The sequence below is a fragment of the Meriones unguiculatus genome, chromosome 6 (genome assembly GCF_030254825.1).
Source record: "Meriones unguiculatus strain TT.TT164.6M chromosome 6, Bangor_MerUng_6.1, whole genome shotgun sequence".
Classification (NCBI taxonomy): Eukaryota; Metazoa; Chordata; class Mammalia; order Rodentia; family Muridae; genus Meriones; species Meriones unguiculatus.
In genome coordinates this window covers 1,105,743-1,123,956 of record NC_083354.1, presented here as the reverse complement: position 1 = coordinate 1,123,956, position 18,214 = coordinate 1,105,743, and the positions used below count along the sequence as shown (strand labels likewise).

General features: G+C 36.7%; 1 protein-coding gene across 7 annotated transcripts in view; it reads right to left on the bottom strand.

The window, feature by feature from the left end:
- Snx14 (sorting nexin 14) overlaps positions 1-18,214 on the bottom strand; it is a 60,041-nt gene that overhangs the window by 12,052 nt on the left and 29,775 nt on the right. For 4 of the 7 annotated variants that reach the window (XM_060384623.1, XM_060384624.1, XM_060384625.1 and 1 more), the window contains exons 14-21: positions 16,828-16,952; positions 16,596-16,654; positions 15,339-15,365; positions 12,751-12,883; positions 9,803-10,004; positions 7,648-7,731; positions 4,658-4,758; positions 2,893-3,004 (exon numbers count right to left, since the gene is read on the bottom strand). In XM_060384623.1, coding sequence (XP_060240606.1) covers positions 2,893-3,004; positions 4,658-4,758; positions 7,648-7,731; positions 9,803-10,004; positions 12,751-12,883; positions 15,339-15,365; positions 16,596-16,654; positions 16,828-16,952 — 843 coding nt within the window. The remainder of the gene's footprint in view (positions 1-2,892; positions 3,005-4,657; positions 4,759-7,647; positions 7,732-9,802; positions 10,005-12,750; positions 12,884-15,338; positions 15,366-16,595; positions 16,655-16,827; positions 16,953-18,214) is intronic. The other 3 variants (XM_060384628.1, XM_060384629.1, XM_060384630.1) reach the window with 1 other exon arrangement.

The window sequence follows — 18,214 nt, the reverse complement described above, 5'->3', positions numbered from 1 at the left end:
GTCCTAAAATTAACAACCCCAAAAAGCAATACAAGCATTCAGTTGTGTACTTGGATGATCTTCCAGTTTTTCATTTTCTGTCAAGTCTAATATGAAACCAGATCCATTTAACTCTATTTCCTAAACAGCACATATAACCAAGTATAAAAAGGTCCTCAGTTTCCTCTGATAAGAAGGCCACACATACCAAATGTTTTGTGTCAACTAAATGTATTGATGTCAAAAATTAAATGTAGTTTCCTGAATCAGCGGATTCAGTTCTACTTAAAACTATATATTATAAAACATTCTGAGAAATACTGCTTTCATCATACTTTGGCTTCAACAATTTTATACAAATATTTCTAGCAGGTTAATTTGTAGCTTTACGTAAAAGAAAAGTTGTATTTGTTTTCATTGTGCTTCGGGCCTTTCATTTGACATGTATTTTGTTTTGAGACGTGGCTTAGACCCAGGGACTCATGCATGTGTGGTTGGCAAGTCCCAACGTTACACTTCTAGGATTCATCCACACTGTTGCTAGTTGCTTCAAGCTACAGGTATTCATTTCTATAGGACTCAACATGAAGACCAACGTTTCTCTATCCACTATTTGATAATGAACATTTGTGCTTTTTCTAGCTTGGACTATGACACACAATGTGTCTCTGAACATTCTGAAACAGATATAAGATCTTCAACAGCATCTAACTCAGAGAGAAATTACTAAAATAGAAACTAAATGGTTTTCCAAATAGTTTTTAATGTTTCTATTCCTGCTAACAGAGTAGAGTTCCTGTTGCCAGAGTCCACACTAGCACCAGCACTTGGTATCATCATTTTCTGAAACTGTATCACTAGAAAATGATAACTCTGGGCTGGAGAGATGGCTCAGTAGCTTAAGAGCACTGGCTGCTTGTCCAAAGATCCTGAATTCAATTCCCAGCAACCACATCGTAGTACACAACTGTCTATGGGGTTGATAACCTCTTCCAGTATACAGGCATACATACAACAAATAGCAATACACATAAAATAAAGAAAAATGCTAACTTCTATCTCTAATAGAAACAATTGTAATAAATGTCTTCAGTGTCTCCACAGAGTATGCCCTGACTCATCTCATCTCATCTCATCTCATCTCATCTCATCTCATCTCATCTCATCTCATCTCATCTCATCTCTTTTGGAGGCTGAAGCAGGAAAACCTCAAGTTCAGGGACTGCATGAGCTGTGCTACAGAGAAAAATCAAGTTCATTCTGGGCAACTCCACTGAGACCCTACCTCACACTGAAACGTTTTGTTTTTTTTTTTAATTTTTGTTTTTTTAAGATAGGAGGTGAGGATTGAAGATATAGCTCAGGAGTACAGTTGCTGACTTAGCAGACAAGAAGCCTCTGAAGGTTCAGTCAACTTGATAAGATCCAGAGCTAACCCTCAGTAAGGGATTATCAAGATTTGCATAACATCCTGCCAGGTGGTGGGAGTGTACACCTTTAATCCCAGCACTCAAGAGGCAGAAGCAGATCTCCGTGAGTTTTCAAGGCCAGCCTGGTCTACAAAGGGAGTTGTTCCAGGACATCAGGGCTGCATAGAGAAACTCTATCTCCAAACACTAAAAAGATTTGCTTTTTTCTGAGACCCACCCTAAATGTAGGTGGCAGCAGTTCACGGGCTGGAGAAAGCTAGTAAGAATCAGCATTCAGCACTTTGCTTTGTGACTGCAGATATATCTGACCAGCTACATCATATCCAGCTGCCAAGTCTTCACCACCATGGCAAACTATACCCTTGAACTCTGAGCCAAAATACATCCTTCCTTACTGAAGTTGCTCTTATCAGGGTATTCCACCACAACAAAGTAATAGATTAAACCCCAGTATTAAATCCCAGTATCACCAGAAACCAAAAATTTAAAATTTTACTCATCTAGGCTATTTTTCCTAAATTCTAAATGAAAAAAATCAGAGACTAAGATTCAAATGGAAATGTCTCTGCATAGACTAAACTTTATATAAAATCCATGTACAAAGTATCACAGAAATGGTCTCAAAATGTACTAAGGTTAGTTCCATTTAAAGAACTTATTTATACAATGCTTACTTAACTGAATTACTACTATAAGCTACCTAAAGAAAATTAGGTTCTAAGGAATGATAACAATCTTTGAAAGTGTAAAGAAATTATACATCTTAAAGAGAGAAAATCTGCTCAGATGAGTCTTCAAGTCAAATGTAAAAAGTTATAGTATTCTAAAAGACATTTTATTAAAGTTACTTATGTAATGAATGATGGCTGTGTACCTTTACACCTGCTGAAAACACTATCAATTATTTTTCTTATATGCATAGCTAAGGATGGGGTATACATCCTGAGAAATTTGTTGCTAGGTGATTTTGTTGCACAAACTTCAAAGAGTACACTATACAAACTTATACAACCTCAAGTCCGTAGGTGACATAATCTTATATGCCCACTGTCATTTTATGGAATCTGTCACCGAGTAAAGCGTGGCTATGACTCTATTTAAACATATAAACACATGCAAGGATATTACTGGTTGATAGCTCTCTGTGACAGAATGAATGGCTAGCTGTGAATAGGAAAGTAATCAGCATATCTCTAACTGCAAAGGAGCCCTTCGGAATTCATCACATGGCCATACTATCAAAACCGTTTTCATCAGCGAGTGGTGATGCACTCCTTTAATCCTAGCACTCAGGGGAGGCAGAGGCAGGTGGATCTCTGTGAGTTTGAGGCCAGCCTGATCTACAAATAGAGTCCAGAACAGCCAGGGCTACACAGAGAAACACTGTTTTTTGCGGGGGTGGAGAGACATTTTTCAACATTAGTCTAAAAACATTGTTCTTTGCAGTTTATCCTCTTATATATGTTTCTTTCAAATAACTTACCAAGATTTACATCTGGAAGTATCTTATCAAGAAACTGTGTTTCCCCACCATTGGGGGAGAGAAAGTCAGCCAAAAGCTGACTGTTACTCAGTTCCGGATGCTGTAAAAGTTTCTTCAATGAACAGAAACAGAGGAGGGAAATGGATTAGACACCTAGAAGGATAATCAAAATTGCTCTAAAATGATTGTAAACAAATAAAAACCAGGAAACTTTAAGTCACCAAAAAGTATAGCCTATGCTAACCAAATGATTTTTAAGATAATTATATTATCCACGGAAATAATTTACACATTTTTTTGTAAATAAGTATAATGTTTATGTAACACAACATACATATACTGAGAAAAATGAAAGTCAATTCAGAGTGATAAATGGTAGAGTTGATCCCTAGAAACTGAGAAACAAAACCTACAAACTGTATAACAGGGACTAAAGGGACTAAGTAATAAAATGAGGACAATTATCAAGCTGAAAAAGTTAAGCAAAAAAATCAGACAAGAGTTCTAAACTCTCAGATTGTATTTAATTTTTATACCAAAAGGATTTTTTCTTTCAAATCTCCCATATCAATTAGCATATAGCTAATAAACACTGTCTTCAAGAAATATCTAGGTGGGTTTTTTTGTTGTTGTTGTTTTTTGTTTAAAGAAATAGGGTTTCTTTGTTGTAGCCTTGGCAGTCCTGGACTCACTTCGTAGATCAGGCTGGCCTTGAACTCACAGAGATCCACGTGCCTCTGTGTCCCAGAGGATATCTAGCATTTTATTGATCATTTACTAAGAGTCAGGGTTACAGCTCGGTGATAGAGTGGCTAGACTGTGCAAGACCCTGAGTTTAATCCTTAGTATCCTGACACAGCAACACTCATATTCTTGTCAAAATTCTCTTTTTAAGACAAGTTCTCACAGTGTAGCCCTTGCTGGCCTAGAATGTGCTACATAGACTAGACTGGCCTTGAGCTCAGATCTGTCTGCCTGCACCTCTCAAATGCTGGGATTAAAGGCATGTGGCACCAGGCCCAGCCAAAAAATTTACATAGAAAAAGGATTTTGTGGAAAGGTATTATAGAACAAAGCATGTATATAAAAGAGATATCTGCATATCATGTTTATTGTGGTATTATATACATAGTCATATAATAGAATCAGACTAAGTGTCATCAACAGATAAATGTATAAGGAAATGTGTTATGTATGCACAATGCTGTTTCATCCAGTCACAAAGAACAAAGTGATGTCATTTACAAGAAGATGGATGGATCATGTTGAGCAAAATAAGCAAGGTCTCAGAGACAAACACCGTACATTTTCTAAGAATCTAAAGTTAAAAAAAAAAAAATTTGAAAGTGGAAGAGGGCTATCTGGGAAAAGAAAGGCCCAAAAGGTAGAGAAGGAAGAAAAGAGAACAAAGGGTAATAAGAGAAGTGAACACGATCAAAATACATCATCCACATATATGGAAATGTCATAATAAAAACATTATTTTGACTTGAGAGGGAGAGGCAGGTAGATCTCTATGAGTTCAAGGCCAGCCTAGTCAATAACAAGAGTCCTAAGATAGTTAGGGCTGTTACACAGAGAAACCCTGTCTCAAAAAAATCAAAACAAAAACAAACAAACAAAAAACCCGCATTATTTTGTACAATGAATATATGCTAACAAAAAAGTGAAGAAATAAATGGGGGGGGAAACACATGCACGTAGGAGAAGAGCAAAAAACTGAATTCTCAGTGTCTCCGCTCGAGCGTGGGAGCTGGCGCTGTACCTGCAGATACTCCTGAAACTCCTCTCTCTTCGACTTTAAAAACTCATAGTTTTTTGGGCCAATGATCCTTTTGGATGGAAGCTGCGCATCAGGAAACGTGCCTAAAATTGGTACATAAAGTTCTTACTATTTTGTCTATTTGAAACTACATGAAAATTCAGATTTACAATATTGCCTTGTAGAGATGTGACATTGTGTTTTAAATAATCTTCACACAGTCAAAGTGTTTCAAGTCAGACATTCAGACCAAAGAATATCTCCTGCTATCTAAAATATAACTCTTTCAAACATTCTTTTTTGCTATCAAGTTTTTGCACTTCTACATGAGTAAAACTGCTTTAAAAACTGCTCCTGAGTCCACGAGAAATGGAAGAACAGGCCTTCATGGAGGTGGCAGAGAATAGTATCACATGGGGCATTAGAGTGGGACAGGAACATCAAGGGTTAAAGGTTTAAGCAAGAATAAGGGGCAGGGCATGGGAGGCGATTTAAGCAAAATTAGGAATGTAAGAACAAACCTTATGAGGGTGGTGGAGTACAGCTTTAATACTAGCACTCAGAAGACAGAAGCAGGTGGATCTGTGAGTTCAAGGCCAGCCTGGTCAACAGAGTAAGTTTCAGGACAGCCAGAGCTACACAGAGAAATCCTGTCTTAAAAAGCAAAAACAAAAACGAAAGAAAAAAATAAGGAAAAGAAAAAAGAACCCACTACTTTATAAGCTAATATAAAAAGTCTGAATGGAGGTACCCTGTATGAGTGGGCAGGGCTGCTCCCAAGGCGATGGGCTATTTACAAAACGTGCCATGTACAGGACAGCTCCCTGAATTACTCGTCAGGGATGTCCGTTAGGCCTGACAAACAATACAAGCTACTGTCAATGCTCTAGGTTTTCCACCAGAACTAGACGGTAAGACCCTATTGCTGAAGATATAACACGCTTTGTTTTAAATGTGTTTTGCCTGCACATATGCATGTGCACCTTGTATATGCCTGATGTCCCATAAGGCCAGTAGAGGACATCAGAAGTCCTGGAGTTAGAGTTATAGATATTTGAAAGCTACCAAGTGGGTACTGATAGTTGAATGCTGGGCCTCTATAGAGCAGTAATGTTCTTAAATGCTGAGCCATTTTTTTAGCCTTGATACAATTCATTGCAGGACATAGAAAAAACAACTAGGAAACTTCCTTTCTGCTGGCTAGCTTTCATAGTGCCAAAAAGTGCTATGCAGGCCACTGAGAAAGAAAGACATCAATGGTCTTACCAAGTGCTGGACCCTGCACACTACAATATCTACTTGCTAGACTGATACAATAGCGGCATGACTTGTTATAGGGATAAACAACTAGTCTTATAGTGGATCTGAGGCCTGGTCCACAGGAAGGAATTTGTGGCTGATACTGCAGATCTAGTGAAAAGATTATGATTGGGAGGTTAAAAGCCCAAGGGTGGAACTGACTACCAGTGCTTTGCTAAACGGTGATGTCGTCAACCCATCCTCTAAATATTTGTGTTTATACCTATACTCAACCTTGGTCAAAAAGCTTGTTTTTGTAGTGGGAAGCAATTGATACAGTGATGCATAACCAGTCAAAGTGCTAGGAATGATATGTGACTATGAGTGCTCAGCTCTCTATGGGACAACTATATCAATCCCTCCCAATCCTGCCCGAAAGCTCGGAATATCATAAAAGAGAGGACATAAAGAATGTAAACGCTGGAGAATGAGGGACAGTACTGTGAAATGCTGTCTTCTGGACAGGGAATGAACCCTGCCCTTATGAACTCACAGTGGCTGTAGTTACCTGTGTATGATGATCAAGCCAGTCAAAATGCCAGCATAGACAGAAGAGGGGATCATGATGTCCCATCTCTAACTGAGAAACTATCGGCAGTTGATGGCTGCCAGAAAAGAGTTAATTTTCTTTGGGAATAGGGCCCCTGTTTGGCTGCCCGTACTTCAGTGGATGACCCCACACCAACATGCGCGTGAACAGTACAAACTGGTAGCATAGGGAAGACAAGGAGTAGATATAATCAAGAGATAGTATGTGCATGTACAAAATTGACATAAATTAAAAACAGCTTGAAAAACTTACTACAAAATTATTTTGAAATAGGTGGGAATCTATTAGATAAAACCTCACTAAAGAAATAAACTATCTTGTAAGGAAAAAAATGTAGCATTCTGTCCACTTTAAATAAGCTTAAGAACAAAATTTAGAAATAAGGGATATGCTTTTTCTAGCAGGCTGACACTAGCAATTTTACTATCAAAAAAAAAAAAAGAATTCAACTAATTTTCCTTGATACAGCAGTTTTTGTTTTTGTTTGGTTTGGTTTTTGAGACAGGGATTATATGTGTAGCCTTGGCTGTCCTGAAACTAGCACTGTAGACCAACCTAGCCTTGAACTCACAGAAATCCGCCTCCTGAGTGCTGGAGTTAAAGGCATGTGCCATTACCACCAGGCTTGATACAGGAGTTTAAAGTATAGATTATCTTCACTCAGCCTTAAAGCAAAACCAAAAGTTCTCAGAGAAAGGACAAGGGAGCCTTGCACCTGGCTGGCACGAGCCTGTCCACAGGCTCACACTCAAACTGTGTGAATGTGTATTCGCTTATGTTCCCAGGATAATCTCCTCATCAAAGACTAAGTTCTTAGGGTAAAGAAGGTTCCTTGCCCACATCAATTCAGAGTCAACATGAATTGTATTAGGAGATCCTCCATAAGACCTTTCTTGTATTAAAAATTTAGGATACAAAAAAGCCTCACCAAATCAACTGCAAAGTGGCTAGAAATGTTAACTAAACCAAACAGGTTACAAATAAAGAGTGTTAAACAGAGACGTGCTCTTATTTCCAACAGAATCACACACAACTGTCAATATCACTAATAAACTTATCTCTAAGTTAAAAAAAAAATCTGGAACCAGACCTTTCAAGAAGGCCAATTACTAAATTATGTTTTATACATAACAGAGCAACATACCATGAAATTCCGTTAGCTTTGATTCAAGTACATAGAATTCAAGGTATCTTCTATAGACAGACCAATGTTCAGGCTCATGTCCAACTGTAAATTAAAAATAAGCAATTTTACAACCCACTACAAAAAGTAAAACATTAATAATACTAAATGGGGGATATAACATTATATCTTTATTTTAGATATCACATTATCATATTTCATCTATATTTTAATTCTAAATTCTCTAGAAAAGACTAAAATATTTCTTTTTTATGATGTCAAGCAAACAAAAGATTTTTGATAATAGAATCATAAAGCTAGTAGAAACTTTTAAAGTATACAATTATTTTTAAAATTTACAAGTTATTTATTTTGTGTGCTTGTCTGTATACACATGCATGCTCTGTCACAGCACTCAAGTCAAGTCAGAGGACAACTTTTGGGAGTCAGTTTTCTCTTTCAACATGTGGGTTCCAGAGCTCTACGTCAGGTTGCCAGGCTTGGTGGCATCTTCTTCTACCCCCTGAGTCATGTCACTAGCCCATAAAATCTGAAAACTCTATTTTCCTGCACATACACACACAAAAAAATCAGTGCAGCAAATAACAAAACTAATACATTTTTCTCTTTCAGAAGTCATGGCTTCCTAAGGGCACATTATATAGACAGTAAGGCTCTATAATTCTAATGACAATAGTTATTTTTAGACTACGTTTACAGTTTGCATTTTAACTATTAGGCCAGAACTTCAAAATAGAGCACAAAAATTAAAAATGTTTATTCAAAGAGTCAGTAACAAAAGTATATGACAATCAAAGTGAGACCTGGAGCACAAATCAGACTACAATAAGGACAATGATTCTGCTGTGTACTTATCCAATAAGACTGACAGCAGTGCCTCTGACCTGGACCAAGTAAGACCCTGCCTGCTACATAGCCATGATAGGAAGCCTCACAGCCAGCTACTTGGAATCATCTGCTCCTGATTCCATGCTCTGTGTTCCTGAACTAGAATTCGTTTCTGAGAATTCACTTAAGAGAAATGATGAGCACTGGCCTTCACTGCTACTCAGTTAACTAGTCTAAAAATCACTGTTGTTCCCCTCTGTATCTCACAGATGCTTCCCCCTCCTGAGCCTTACTTTAAGTTTCCATTCATCAGTCCCAAAATGTGTTTCCTTTATACCTAATGCCCCACCTGCTCAACAAAGCTGAGCGGCAAATGGTTATTCTGCTGTCAGTGCTGTTCAGTTATTACAATCCATCCTGAGATAGCCAAAGGAGAAAAGATAGCAAAACATGTAGACATTCAATAAACTGTGTCTGATCATATATCTCCAGTTCTACTCAGCCATTAACAAGTGAGGGGTGGGGAAAGATGTGCAGAGGGGAAAACATGATCAAATTATACCTTATGAAAAGAATTAATTAAGAAAATGGTTGAAAGGAAAATTAAAAATGGGGAAAAAAAATGCTGTTTAAATTGGTATAACACAAGGGCTGGAGAGATGGTTCAGGACAGCCATGAACTGAGCTGGATACTTAGGAACCACATGGTAGAAGAAAAACAATGTGCACAAGTGACCTCTACATGTCTGCCAGCCACTCACATACATGTAAATTAATGTGGTAAATAAGCTGTATAATGCTTCAAATAGTGGTAAATACATTGATGATAGCTAAGTACAATAACTAATGATGACAGCCACAAAATCAGCAAAAAGGGGAACTGGAGAAATGGCTCAGTGGCTAAGAATACTGGCTGTTCTTCCAAAGGACCCAGATTTGGTTCCCAGCACTGACAGGGTGGCTCACAACCACCTGTAACTCCAGTTCGAGACCTCCAGATACCAGGTATATAGTACATAATATAAACATATAGGCAAAACTGTCACATACATAACATGAAAACAAATAAATCTTAAAAAACAAAACAAAATTGTAAAAGAACATCAAATAAGATTCCCTGTTGGGCTCTAAGGCTCAAGAACCCACTCCGTGTTGGTTGAATAAATTAGCTAAGGGCTAACAGTGACCTAGGAAACATTAAGCTTTCATTCTGCTTTTGTTCTGGACACTTATATATAATTACATTCAACAGTTACAAATGGCAACAAGTTTACACTCAGTAAGGACAGACACTTATGGAAACCTTAAGGAGGCTCAAAAATCTTACCTGCTCTTCTATCATTTCTTTCAACATCAATACAAAACACAGGAATTCTCTCCTTTTTCTCTTTCCTTTCAGAGGAGGGGTCCTCAAAGAAGTCTACGTATGGAATGCTAATCCTCCACGCAGCAAGGTTCCGAGGGGTGGGAGGTGTGCTCACAGCTTCCACTGGAGAGTCGTCCTCCATTACCACAATGCCTTCTTCAATCTGAAAGTTATCAAGGTGAGCTTAATGTTTCTAACACATTGTAAATTGCAGCACATGAGCTATAACTGTCAAGTAAGATGTTGATTTGACATTTTTAACTTAGATGATATAGAATTTTCTAATTAAAAAAAGTAAAGATAAAATTTTAAACTTGGTGGGAGGAGAGGGGAGGAGAGGGGAGGAACTGGGAAGAGAAAAGGGAGGAGAAAATGTGGTCAGGATATAAAATTAATTAATTAACTAATTAATTAAAATGTTAAACTTAAGTTTCTAGCATCAACTTCATGTTTCACATTATCTATGGATCAAAGTATAAAAAATAGAAAATAGACATTTCAGAGATGGTAGAAAATAATTAAAAGGTACAGATATAAAAAGCTCAAACTTGATAATAAATAAAATTAACATACTCATGGTCTTCATTTCAGAGCATAAAAGTTTATACATGGCATCACACTATGGATGCCGCTGACACAGATAAGCTGGATCTGCAACACATGCCTGATGCATGTCAGCATAATCTCTCTGAAGTTTGGCACTGTATTTCTGCAATGAGCCATCTAACAATTTTGAATGAGTAATTCCATTCCTGAAAACATTCGTATGAAAATATTTACTTCAACTAATTTTTTAAACTGAAAAAGTCTAAATATATTCACTGTAATATTAAAGAATGTACAATTGTAAGAAAGATCTAAAAAGATCTACTTCTGCAGAATGAAATTTTTATTTGTTTTGAAATGGGTTTTCTCTATGTGGAAAAACCCTGGCTGTCCTTGAACTGGTCTGTAGACCAGGACAACCTTAACAGACAGAATGGTCCCCATTTTACCCTGTAAAGGAAGAAAATCACAAAATTACAAATCACAAATTGCCTAAAATTAGGCAATTTGCCTAAACTCACATATCAAGTAGGCATCACTGCCAAACGCCATTTCATCTTTTCAAATCACAAGCCAGGGAGACTGGCAATTCCCAGGAAACAGTAGCTCCTCAGTAGCTACTCTCCGCAGCTCCTAATTAGCACAGTATTATCTGGCTAGTGATAAGATCGGCAGTAAGCCTGCTCAGTTTTCTACTTAACTCTAAGTAGCACGGTCCTCATCACCCCGTGATCTCTTTGGAAACAACACAATGACTAATGATTATGCAAAGTAACCCATAGGGAACATCTGGAATGTTTTCAAAATGAAAAAAAAAAAACATCAGAAGTTAGACATAGCAATCATCATCCTGACATAACCATTATTTATTATATATGTGCATCATTTATACATATTTATAATGCAAAGCATTATAAAATTGCCGTGTGTTCATTAAATAATATATTCAAAATAGTAGTAGTCGTAGTAGTAAGGACACAAAGTGAGAAAATGCTCAGTGTCTATTGGTAGCTCAGGTAAAGGTTTATAGACGTCAGGAGAGTTTTAAAGGGTTAACGTTTTTCTATGTAAAGAACAGAAGGAAAGGACCATCAATCAAGACTGCATGTGCAAAGGTCCAGAGAGGTACAATAGCATGGGAAGTAAAATACACATATACATAAACGAGAAATCTTGTCAGACAGGTCTAAGAAGAGGCCTGAGAGCCTACATTCCACAGTCTAAGCAATGGGAAATTAAGGCTTCTAATAACAATACAAATATTCCTGAAGCATATGGTTGGAAAGAGATAGCATCAGGATTGAAACAAAAGCACAGTGAAAAGATAGTAAAGGGCTGGGAAGATGCCTCATTCTGTAAAGTACCTGCCTTGCAAACAAAAGGATCTGAGTTACATGCCCAGAACTTGTATTAAAAATCTGTGAGCTTAGTGTGATGGCATATGCTTTTAATCCCAGCACTCAGCAGACAGCAGCAAGGCCAGCCTGGTTCAACATAGTGAGTACCAATCCAGCCAAGGCTACATAGTGAGGTAGAGCCTGATTTATTTCTCTTTTATTTGTTTTTGGTTTTATTTTGAACAAGGTCTCACTATGTAGCTCTGACTGCTCTGGAACTCACGATTAGACTGAAGCTGACCTCAAACTCACAGAGATCTGCCTGTCTCTGCCTTGCAAGTACTGGGAATTAAAGTATGCACCACTATCCCAGGCTGACAGATCCTGTTAATTGTTTGTTTGTTTGTTTGTCTAAAAAAACACCTATGCACAATTGTACAGGCTTATGGTTCCTACACTAGGGAGGGAGTCATTGGTAAATCCTTGGGTCTTGATGGCATGTTAGCCTAACCTACTTTATGAGCTCCAGGCCAGTGAGAGATATTATCTCAAATACATACACACATACATACATACATACATACATACATACATACACAAACAAATAAAACCATCAAAATGGCTTAGTAAGTACTCCTGGAGTATAAAACAAAAACAAACAAAGAAGTGCACCATGCCAGATGAATGGCACCTAACTTAGTCCTCTGGCCTCTACACATGTGTGCCTATAGACATACACACATGCACACGCACACACAAAAGACAGTGAATTGTTTGACTACTAGAAACATCTGGGCTTATTTTCCTTAGGAAGCAATAACTTGGATCTAAGAAAAAGTTTTAAGGGGATAAGTACATGAAATTACAAAACCAATGAAAGAAAAATTTTTATTATATAAAAGAAGTCTGAAGGAAAAAAAAAGGATAAGGAAGATAAGTTAGTGTACTCCATACTCAATGCTATATTAGCCACGAAACCATAAATATGGTAAACTGAATTTTTTTCATTGAGGAATTTTCACTTACAAAGTCATCTTCACCTTCAGCCAAACCATAATTGGGCAACATAGCTCCCTCCATTGTGGTACTCTTGAATACTCCTTTAATTTTGCTACCTATTCTGCTGATTCCAAATGATTCTCCTCTTTTTTGTGTGCTCCTAAATATTGAACAAAAATGCATCAGGTACATAGCAAATTATCAGGGTCTACTGTACTATACACAATATTAAAAAATCAAATGAGCTTGGAAATGGTTAAATTAGAGGAAGATTAACAATGTTTACAGCTTTCAGTCACTGATTAAGTCTCAATATCCAAGAGGCAAAATTGTCAGAACATTTAGATTCTTCATATGAATAAATGAGACAAAATTTACTAACAAACATTTGAAATTTAGCTAATGCTAACTTCAAAACATTAACTGAACTAAAATTTTTGAGAGGTAGCCCTAGTGATATATAGTTCTCATTACCAAAAGAATTTTGTCAAAACATACACTTGTATGAATCTGTCAAACAATGTTTTAAAACTACATCCATTCAGATCAGTGGTTCTCAACTTTTTCTAATGCTGCAACCCTTTAATACAGTTCCTCAAATTGTGGTGACTCCCAATCACAAAACTATTTCCATCACTTCTTCATAACTGTAACTTTGTTACTGTTATGAACTGAATAAATGGTTTTAGAGATACAACTGCCAAAGGGGTTGTAACCCATAGGCTGAGAACCACTAATTTAGAAAAACTGAATCATTAAAGTGAGAATGCAACATAAAAAAATAAAACTGTGATCTTCCCATTATATTTTTCAGGTAAAAGTTAATGAAAAAATAATTCGCCTCTATGACAAATGCTAAATGACAAAAGTAAATTCAGTTTTATAATCTTATATTCCAAAGAGAATCAGGCATGAAACAAATGTCATTAACCTCAAAGTGAAAGGAAGGAAGGAAGGAAGGAAGGAAGGAAGGAAGGAAGGAAGGAAGGAAGGAAGGAAGGAAGAGGGATGGATAGAAGGAGGGAGGGAAAAGTGAAGGAGGGCAGGCAGGCAAGAAGGAAGAAAGGAGGGAAGGAAAGAAAGACGGAAAGAAGGAAGGAAGGAAGGAAGGAAGGAAGGAAGGAAGGAAGGAAGGAAGGAAGGAAGAAAGAAGCTCGGGGAAAGATTAGCAGTAATGGAAAGAATAAAAGCAGGCATAGCCCCAAGGAAAGAGCCAGCTCTGCCATAAACATTAAACACTAGTTCTACAATTTTTTCAGAAATAAATTTCTAAAAGCAGAAAGAAAAAAAGGAAGGAAGTCCTCCCCTATCAGTGGACTTGGAAAGGGGCAGGGAGGAGATGAGGGAGGGTAGGATTGGGAGGGAAAGAGGGAGGAAGGTATAGCTGGGATACAAAGTTAATAAACTGTAACTAAAATTTAAAAAAAAATTAAAAAAGCTCAAAAGCAGCAAAAAGAAATCCATTAGAGCCAAACTATTAGAATAAATCAAATTATAACTTTTATCTAACTTAAAAATTGTATACTGCCACCACCCAAGACCCAACTAGAGACTATTGCAAAACCTGACCATTTGCTTCTAATAGTTAACTCAATGGAAGCTATTATTTCTATGAGCAAAACATATCTACTGAAATAATTTAACAATTAGAGATTTAAAGAACAAAGATCAAGTTTCAAAAGTACCATGTTTACTGTGACAAGATTATTTCATACATTGTCTTTGGAACAAAACAAACTTATTTTAAAACTAAAAAACTGTTAGTAAGTAGTAAACAGTACTACAAGTAAACTAGAATATTTTTACCTAAGCAAGCATGCAGTTAAGTGTTTTAAAAAATATTAACAGTTTTAGATATTACAAGCTCTGATAACAGGACTATTTCTAGATAAAAATAAAAATATTGACAAAATATTAAAATTTCTAGGCCCCAGGCAGGCCAGTTTCTAAGATTTAGAGATTATAAAACAAAATAGCTTTTGAACTATGACTTTTCTTTTTTTTTTTTTTTTTTTTTTTCAAAAGTCTCATTTGTAACTTATGCCTAGATCCACAGACACATCATATTTACTTGGGACAAAAAATAAAAATTAAAACTCAAAATTCTTTAAAAATAACTAATTCTAAAAATTACTCAGCAACCCTCCTTACCCACAAAGGGAATTAACAACTTTGAAAAAAAATACTGGTAAGTAAGTAATAAAAAGAGTTTAATAGTATCAGAACATTTTATTTCATAATTACATGTTACTTCAAAACTTTTCTAAGAGCCAGGCAGTGGTGGCACATGCCTTTAATCCCAGCACTCTGGAGGCAGAGGCAGGAAGATCTCTGAATTTGAGGCCAGCCTGGTCCAGGATAGCCGAACAGAGAAACCCTGTCTAGAAAAGCAAAAACAACAACAAAAAAACTAAACAAAACAAAAAATTCAAGAACAAGTAGAGATTCATTTTAAAAACTTATCCTAAATAATTTATAATTTATGTAAAGGCAGAAATAGCAGAATGCTTCATATTTTTCCTTTGTAGTTGCACCTAAATTACCTGGGGTAAACTTTCTAAATTAAAACAGACAATATATAGTGGAAAAAAAAAAATCACATGCTCAAGACTTACCGGAAATCATCCAAACTTAGGCTACCTCTGCAATATCAGATATGTGAGATTATATGAGGAGAGGAGAGAGAGAAAGCCCAGATATTAAATAAGTTTCACTTTAGAATACAAAATCAAATTTTAAAGCTAAAAGTTATACAAGTGGATAGATAGTATTCACCTTTGCAAAAGGAAGAAATCCTTTGAATAACATGATACAGGGAAGAAAGAACAGTATGTGGCTGTTTGGGTGTATGCGATCTAGATTACTAACGTTCTTGAAAACTATATATCAGGAAATAATTCATCATTTTTTCTTCTCAGGCACACCATTTGATACAGCAAAAAATATGTAAAGACTAAGCTAACAGAGAGCAGCTCAGATTTTTCAATATGGAATTTGTATCAATATTAGATATACATGTTTCTTAACATATTTTTAGCTTAAGGTAAAAATGAGTGTTTTTTTCAGGCATGATGTCTCATGTGTTTGCCTATAATCTTAACACTGTTGCAAGTTTGAGGCTAGCCTAAACTATACAGTGAGCCCTTGTCTCATATAAACAACAAAATATCTGGAGGCTAATGTCAATAGTAATATTGTTTGCCTAGTCGGCATGATGCCCTTAATTCAATCCCAAACAAACAACAAAAAATCCACAACTCTTTAACTCTTTAACTCTTTAAAGAGTTGTGCTTTAAAAAAAAAAAAAAAAAAAAGAGTTGTGCTTTGAATACACAATAAAGCAAGTCAGAATTGCTATATGCACTAAAATTTTACTTTTAAAATTTTACTTTGTTTATAAGTAAACAAAATGTAAACATCTAAAAACTAAACTATTTTATATACTTTAAGTCATTTAACAGCAAATTGTTACGGCTACTCTAAATTTCCTATGAAAGAATATTAGCAAACTCTTCTATGGATTCTTTTTAGGTAAGTGATTCATTAAGTATCAAAGAAGCAGAGTCCTCTCAAGTGTGACAGCTAACATTAAAGTCAAGTAAATATGAAGAAAAACATACTTTAAACTGCTGTGTTAGTTCTGCCTGCCTTTTTCTATATTTTAAAACTAGAAAAAGATGTACTAAAGATATCAGGTGCTCTTAAAAAGGAAAAGAGAGCTTTCCATCCCTGAAGCTGAAGCCTTTAACTTACATTCGTCTAGCAGGTGGATTTCATTCAGGCAACCAGTTGATAAAGACTATCATACTATCAGAAAATGATCAGCAACAGCAAATCAAAACTGGTACACACCTGGAGTTTAATACACCTACCTGTTGAATTTGGAATTGCGTGTTGGCGATTCTGCACCTCTTAAAAGTTGCCTGAAATACTTCAAAACAACAAATACAAATTAGGATTAACTAAACCGGTACTTGATAATGAAATACACTTTACCGTACTTTTTCTTGCTTTATTTTTTATTTTGCTACTTAAATCATTTTATACAACCCTATTAGAGCCACTGTGAAACATACAAAGTCCTCTGTGAAAAGCCCAACTTACCTCATCACTGTGGCAGAACATAGGGGTAAACACATTCTCCAGGAGGGAAAGAACATGTTCATATGCTTCAAACAGACATCTCATAGTTTGCAGCTTCACAACATCTATGTATGGGCCTTCGGCAACTATTTTTAAAAAATTCAACTGTACAAGTTATTTCTGAATAACAGAAATGTAACGTTCATTTAAATTTCACTATGTGAAAAAAACAGTTCTGTTTTATAGAACTACACAAGAAATCTTTTTTAAGTCATTTTTTTATTAATTTTAATTTTTATTAATTACAATTTATTCACTTTGTATCCCCCCTGTAGCTCCCTCCCTCCTCTCCTCCAAATCCCACCCTCCCTCCCCTTCTCCACCCATGCCCCTCCCCCAGTCCACTGATTGATAGGGGCGGTCTTCCTCCCCTTCCTTTTGATCCTAGTCTATCAGGTCTCATCAGGGGTGGCTGTATTGTCTTCCTCTGTGTCCTGGTAAGGCTGCTCCCCCCTCAGGGGGAGGTAGTAAAAGAGCAGGCCAATCAGTTCATGTCAGAGACAGTCCCTGTTCCCAGTACTATGGAACCCACTTGGACACTGAACTGCCATGGGCTACATCTATCTGTGCTGGGGTTCTAGGTTATCTCCATGAATAGTCCTTGGTTGGAATATCAGTTTCAAAAAAGACCCCTGTGCCCAGATTTTTTTGGTTCTGTTGTTCTCCTTGTGGAGCTTCTGTCCTCTCCAGATCTTACTGTTTCCCACTTCTTTCATAGGATTCCCTGTACTCTGCCCTAGAATGAGAAATGAGAATAATTTGCCTCCAGTTCTAACAAGCATCATTTGTATGAGTTGTTTTGTCAAATGGCAGGGTCCCACGAAGCAGCCAGACTATACTGGAGCTTACTGTCCTCAAACCCTCGATTCTCCTGCTTCCATCTCCAAGTGCTAGGATTACAGACATTTATGCCTGCCTCAGTTATGCTCATAGTGAACGCTTCACTTCCGCAAAGCTCTCATCTTGTCAGTAAAATAAATATGTAAAAAAAAATTTATTTAAACTAAGGAAGTTAATAAATTCTCTAAGTATTAAAAAAAAATGCAACTTAATGTCCCACAGCTGTTGGAATAACTGAAGAATACATAAAGTGGTCAAGAGTGCATAATTGCTCCTGCAAAGGACTGGAGTTCAGTTACCAAACCCTTGTTGGGCAGCTTACAAGCATCTGCACTCCACAGGGATCACACACACGCGCGCGCGCACGCGCACACACACACACACACACACACACACACACACACACACCAGAAAGTAAAAAAAGTAATTCTAAAAGTGCCAGCTATGGTGACCTGCGTTTTTAATTCCAGAACTGGGATAGCAGAGGGAGACAAATCTCTGAGTTTGT